The sequence below is a fragment of the Teleopsis dalmanni genome, chromosome 1, assembly GCF_002237135.1.
Source record: "Teleopsis dalmanni isolate 2A chromosome 1, ASM223713v2, whole genome shotgun sequence".
NCBI lineage: Eukaryota > Metazoa > Arthropoda > Insecta > Diptera > Diopsidae > Teleopsis > Teleopsis dalmanni.
The window spans coordinates 158198061-158205464 of record NC_051846.1 but is presented as its reverse complement, the minus strand read 5'-3'; the positions used below and the strand labels follow the sequence as shown (position 1 = coordinate 158205464).

At 28.5% G+C, this 7404-nt stretch overlaps 1 protein-coding gene across 1 annotated transcript in view; it reads right to left on the bottom strand.

Annotated features, from left to right (window-relative positions):
* Positions 1 to 7404, bottom strand: part of LOC119666544 (regulating synaptic membrane exocytosis protein 2-like) — a 49463-nt gene that overhangs the window by 17124 nt on the left and 24935 nt on the right. The window contains exon 6 of the mRNA XM_038075826.1: positions 7 to 775. Coding sequence (XP_037931754.1) covers positions 7 to 775 — 769 coding nt within the window. The remainder of the gene's footprint in view (positions 1 to 6; positions 776 to 7404) is intronic.

Here is a 7404-nt window from a genome sequence, read left to right as displayed (position 1 = left end):
ACGTACAAATCTCATTAATAAATAAATCAGAACTGTATACTCACGTCTAGATGTTGGCCGTTTATTGTTAGGTTCAGTATTTAAACTCATTGCACGCCCTAATTCACCACGTACAGCCTTGAGTGACTTAAGAATTTCATCGGGGTCACGTCTAGCAGCCGATGAACGTCGCCTACCCGCTAAATATGTTGTAGGTGGTGGTACCATAACATCTTCTTCACGTATTTTTTCAGGATCTTGAAATGATGAACGACGAGAACCAGGTAAAGAACGTGAAAAATCTTTACCCAACTGATATACCTCAACTTCAAGTGTTTCAGATTGCGAGGAACCACGTCGAGAACCAGCAATCCAAGCATGATCGGGATGTAATAAAGATGTGCCATCTCCAATTGAATCTACTTCATCTGATATGGAACGTTGCATATTATAGTCACGTCGCAGTAAACGTGATACATCACCACCAGGACAGCCAGTAGCAAGTGAACCGCGAGGTGAAACGCTTGGTGATTTGGATATACTAATACCACGCAAACCTTTAGGATCTTCAAGACGACACCAAATTGCATGATCGTCAAGAAAAGCTTGTTGTAGTTCAATATTGCATTCGCCTAGAAAAATAGATTCTGTATGTGGCACTAAGTCCCAGAGTTGTATATCAATATAGCGATCCATTAAGCTATCCGCATTCACATGCGCAAATGTGAGAGTTGCATTCCAAATTGGATTCTGTGTCGGTCGACTTACTTCTGTTTGTTGTACGGAACCATCGCCGCTATTATTATATATATATTTTTTTTTATTTAATAAAAAAATATTGGTTTATAAACTATTGAGTATTAAATATTGTTTCTGCTTACCATTTGGGTAATATGCGTACTTTAGCATATGCTTCCGGTAAATTGCCGTGACCGTAGGCTTCGTCGCGTAAAGCTAAATCATCTGCTGCCATTAGTGATACGACCAATTCATTACGTTCTGCGTGGTACCAAACTTGTATCTGGACACGTCCACTGACTTGCTTCTCTCGCATTATTTGTTCCTATTATTTATATTTTTTGTTTTTGTTATTATAAAAGAAAAAATTTATTAGTAAATATTTGGGATTTTTATGGAATCAAGTTAAAAAATGTACAGTTTATATTTAATTAAATATATACAATATTTTTTTTAGTTGAAGTTCTATACAATTTTTCTCTCGCATTTTTGTACATAATTTTACACTTATTTATATTGGTTAGCACTTGTAACGAATGCTTTGGTTATATATTATATAAATTTGTATATATATATATAGTTGTGGTTTGAGGTAGAAGTTTAGAAAAGTGGTTGTAATTTTTGTTCTGTAAAATAAACCAAAAAATTAAGTTTGCAAAACATAAAAAATATGAAAAGTATTAGGTGTTTTGTTTACAAACCCATAATTTAATAAAAATAATTAATAAAAAATTATATTAAAGCATAAAAGGCAAATTAATTAAAAAAAATAACAATTACTTATACATAGAATTAATAGATTCATGCTCTATGGTTACACATTAATTATGTATACTGTTAGCAATATTATAGTTAAAAAATAATTATCTATATATATATAATTATCTATATAAATACAATATTAATGGAAAGACTTTTTGAACCTCAAATTAATTTATAATAATAATAATAGATTGCCCAAAAATTATTTTTAATAAATAATACAACAAGCCCTATGCTCCTCCTAGGCGTTAAAGGATTAAGTATATATACAACAAGCAAACGAAGCTTAGTGTCTGGGTATTCACCATAACAGAAGGTTGATATTGAGTAGACACGTAAAAAGCAAGAGATATGAAAACTGAAATGAAGTAATTCATGAAAACGAAGTAATTAAAAATAATTTTTTTAATCGGCCGACTTTGAATCTTATTGAAAATGAAGAGATACGGGTCTAACGCATTTAATTTTAACAATAAAGTATCCTTAAAAATTGAGAATCAGCATATGAAATAATAAAAACTATATCTTAGTTAATGAAGGCCATTTCATATAATGAAAATTTTCTGCCCCAAACGAAAACACAGATAAAATGCAGTAAATATTTTTGAAGGATCCTCTAATAATCAGAAAAGTTCTTAAAACAGAAGTTACTTTGCTTGATCTCATATAAAAGTAATTGCAGACCATTTTGGATCACAAAAATTTGCTGTCTCTAACGAAAACATGGAAAGAATGCATCAAATAATATGGGATATTAACAAATAATTGAAGAACTGGTTGAAGCTGCACGCACTTGCTAGATTGCATTTGAAAAACAATATCTCAAGATTTAAATATAAAAACAATTTTTCTAACAAATGCTTAGAAAAATCTTTCGGTTTGATGAATGTTAAATGAAGATATTGAACTCCCAGGATTTCTAAATAAAAATATAAATATGTTATGTGCAAAAACTCCACGGAATGTATAATTTAAAGAATTAACGTATATGAATTTCTGTAAAAATTTATTTTTTTCCGATGCTACCTAGTGCGTTTAGATTAATTAATTTTGAGATTATACTTTTAAACGTTCTGTGATGGCATAAATTTCATTATCACCCTTTATAAGAGTCGTCTTCGTGATTCTGACCACACAATCTACAACTAAACTACCCCACGTATTTGGCAATAGCCTCACTTCCTCCACCTACATTCATTCTTTCTGTACTACTTCTATGTTTTCTGGCTTAGATAAACCTTTAGTAAACTTCTATATACCAAGCCTTTTTATATCAACTCTCTCTCTCTCTTAAATACTGAAGAAAAGTTTCATATTCTGCTCTCTGGGTCAGTACGGAATCTCTCCATTTATTCTTAAGAAATTGTTGATGCTTTCTGCCTAGTGCCAAAAAAAAATGTTTTTAATAAAACACTCTTCGAGTGTGAACGCACAAGTACTGTACTGATATATGGTTATAATCTGATATGGTTATAAAACTACAACTTTGAGAACGGCGGGGTGACTCAATTGTGGTCATGAAAAATCATACCATACACTGTAGGAGTTAAAGGATATGCTCCAATCAGCTTACAAGAAAACTATAAAGAAATGGCTCAACCGTTGACAGAGTTATATAGCAATCGATGGAGATTATTTTGATGGCAACAAAATAAATATTGGTTGGTTTTGGTGTTTATTATGTATATTTTACACAAAAACTATTTTCAACTAAAAACAATTACTAGTTATATTCGATTAAATATACAATAGTGTTTTTTTGTGGAAAATTTGATCTAACATATATTCTTATCAAAAAAAAAATTGTTTCTTAGAAATTTAAAATTTTAAAATTTACAATCATTTTCGTGTATATTACTGAGATTACAAATTGTGTTTTAAACCAACAGATATCGTATCAATTTAATAAATCTCAGTACACAATAGCAAAATTGCTGAAACTATCGATGTATCCATTACAGTGCGATATTATCGAAAGTTTTCACAACCCAACGAAGCGTAGGACGCTTGCTTTATAACAACTCAATAACTCGATATGAACTCATAGTTTACATATTCCATATTCCATATTCCGGAACTCGTGTTCCCCATTACACCCAGTGTATGTGTATTCTATATAGTTTGTGTGTTTATTTCTGTGCCATATTGCAATTATTGTGTTTTATTCAAGTTATTGTGGTTTAAGTTTCAGCAATTTTGTTTGTATGCGTATTAGTTTTAGTTTTCCGGCTGAAATTTTTTTATGAAATTTTCATTGAGTAGCGAAAATACTTGCTTTGTTAGAAAACCTCATGGGACGCACAGAAGCAAGGCGGATTATGGCGAACAGTTTTCACTGATGTGTGCAGTTTATTTTTTATTAAAAATACTAAAATTTTCGGTTAATACGAAAATCGATAAAAAAAATATTGAGATTTTATAAACTAAATAAAGCAACATATAGTGGAAAGGTTTGAGGTGTGTTGGATTTTAGATTTTTGGCAATTTATTGCTTTCATTGGTTTTTGTATAAAACTCGCAATAGAGAATTTATATATTGGAAATACGATGAAAAATTTATAACTAAATTGGAATACACAAAAAGATTGAATATTTTAATTCTAAATAAGTTAAACAAAGTTTTTTAACAATTGCTTAAAATTTATTTGGAATATATTAAGTAAAAATAATTGTATTTTATATAACTCGATTAAAATTTTTTTTATTGTATTTATTCTATATAAAAAGTAACTTAAATTATTATATACAAAATAATCATCACTAAATCAAAATCCCATCGAATGTTATATAACTATGACAGCACTTCATCTAATTCTTCATATATTTTTAGTGGGTTGATTGAGATATGACACCTAACTCCATATTTTGTTTTAGATGCCCAAAAAAAAATTTTCCTTTTTAAATGAGAGAAATAGACTACGACTCCGAACAATTTTTTCAAAAGAAATAAATTTCTATTATTTTTTATGTACTTTATATTTCTTTTCTTAAAGATTCTGAGTTTTTGGGTAAGGAAAGACTTCACTTCCATGTTAAAACAATGGAGTAAACATGGCTGTATTATAAATTATGAGTTTAAAATAGCTTAAGTGGTTAACGAAATTTATTAAAAATTGTAATGCTAGATTATCATCTCAAAAAGAAGTTTTTAAGTACATGCTATATCTATGACGAGTTTCGTCAAAGATATGGATGAGAGATTTTGATATTTTAAATGCTGAAGTCTAAGGTACACATATAAGCAAAAAGTGGACGAAATTCTTTTATTTTGAAGAATATTAAAAAAATAAAGGAGATAGAGAATAAAAACCACTCCCTGATAAGAACGAGGTATTACTTAATAAAGGAGGCAATAAGCCCATTCACAACTGGTTAACTTACTCTAATAATAACTAAAAATAAGTGTTCTTAGAGTTAGTCTGCTATATTTATTGCTAGGCGGATACATACTATTAATTACTGACTTAAACCGTGCAAAGGCCCATGACCGCCCTGTATATTGTGACTCCAGATGCTATATCCTGGTTGAGTATATAAAATATTAAATTATTTATGTCGTGCCTATACAATTGTGTAGTTTTTATTTATTAATTGTACATTTACATACGTTAAATAGTATTAAATGTCGACTATTTTGATACTCTAAGTGTTCATTACTATATTTCTAGTAGTATCTAGTAGTATTTTTGTTTTTATTAGTTTTTATATCATATAACAGCAATAATAATAATTTAGATTCCTTGAAATTTTATTACCATGTATTTTTTTCTACTCTAAATAATACGCTTGCTTTCTTCGTCACACTGGCATCGATTTCAAACTGAGTTTATTATGTTTTTCTATAATCCAATAATATACTACAAAATTGAAATCGTTAACATCTATTATATTGCTTGCAAGTAGATTACACGGATATATACACGCTTATTAGTGTATTATAACTATTGAAACTCTATCTCACATAGGGTTTTAGAAATAGTTATAGTACTACAGAAAACCTTTAAAACACGACTATATCATTTTAATTAGCATATTAGCATCAAATAAATAAACAAAGCTTGATTTAGAATTTGAGGACTTACAGGTAAACGGACTTATAGATAAGGTAAAATGAAAATAACTTATTTGAATGACGAAATGCATGTAGCGCATGAACTGTAAGATTTACTTTAATAAATCTTGATAAAAATAACATATTTTTTTATTTGAATTTTAAACTATTTTCGTATAACCTTTTGGGTGCATAAAAATAAGTTTTGAGAAGAATAAAGTTTTGAAGTTTTGAATAAAAAATAGTAACTTTTAACAGTATATATCTCTGAAATCTATCAATATAACTGAAAATTATTAAAAAGTTTAAGTTTTTCGTTTCAAACTAATGGTAATATATAATCGATGTATATTTTAATATCAAGAAATAATTTAAAACTTGAGGTATTTGCTGTAGTTAAGTGAAACTGTGCCTCAGTGTCCTACTTACAAGGTAGATATGGCACGCATTAAAAATTTTCAAATATTCAAATTTTTCAAAATTATTCCATGTCCTATTTCTTTTCACTAATATACTAAAAACTGATATAACTAATCTGATGCGGAAAACAAATTTTTCTTCATACAACTGAAGGACATCCTAATACATAGATAGATATACATAGTTGTATATATAGATATGGTATATATAGTTTAGAACAAAACTTCGATTTAAAAATTTTAAGTAATTTCTCAAGTCTTATATCAAGTGTGTAAATTTGTATAAATTTACCTTCAGTGGATTTCTGCTAATCTATTTATTTATATATTTTAATTTAAAAAGTTTTGTAAGACTTCAATTTCAAACAGAAGTATGTATATGAAATATTTAAAATATTGTATATGTAACTCCCATCGGAAAAGTTTCCAAACTTTTCAAAAACATCTATTACAAATTTCATTTAAATAAGGAAACTGCAAAATACTTTGTAAGTAAAACCAAAACCAATCATTAAAATTGGTGATTAAGAAGGAAATAAAAGCTATTAGCCTTTTGTTATTGAAGTACTGGAAGCCTCTGAGCGCATTTATGTTAAGTAGCGTTGCCTTCAACAGGAACAAGCAACGTTAAATTAACAGCCGCACATACACAGACCATGGCAGAGGCAGCACCATAATTTCTGACATAATTTCTTAGTAGCTGAAAATGAATTTTTTCTTCCGACCATACTGCATTGTTATTCACTAAAAGCATAAAACTTTCCAAATTAAAAGCTTACATGCCTGACACCTGTCACTTCGTGTGACATTTTTGGAGACGTTAAAAATCTTCAGTCGCCCACATACATTAAGCGGTTGGCAATAACATTTGCCATCGCATTAACATTAATGTCTGAGACGGCGTACTGTTAACGTTAACTCAATTGCACAAAAAACTGTTGAGACATGTTGATGAATTTTTATTAAATACGAGTAGGAAAGTAGTTGTTTATAACCATAAAAGTGAGCAAATATCGTAAACTTGCGTGGGCATTTCTTGGTTATTAAATCAAAGCTACAAATTCATATGTTCTAAATATGTTAAAAACTACTAAAACTTTATGGTTTATTTAAATAAATTTTAAAGAGCTATTTACATTTAACTACTCTTACTCACAACACAAATACAAACGTGTTTCATTCCACAATACATTGTTACATACATCATTCAGAAAGATTATCATTCAGAATAGATTTTAATGAAATAATAAAAAATTATTTACATAGCAAACAAAAAAAAACCAATAAATTAAATGAAATTATAATAATTTCTATTAGTAGTTATGTATATTTAAAATCTACATTACAAATAAATTACATAGCATTCCGTATAATATTACAATTTTACTAATAGGAAAAAATGTACAGTATTTATTTTAATTAAATTAATTTAAATGCTGAAAATGTAAATAACAT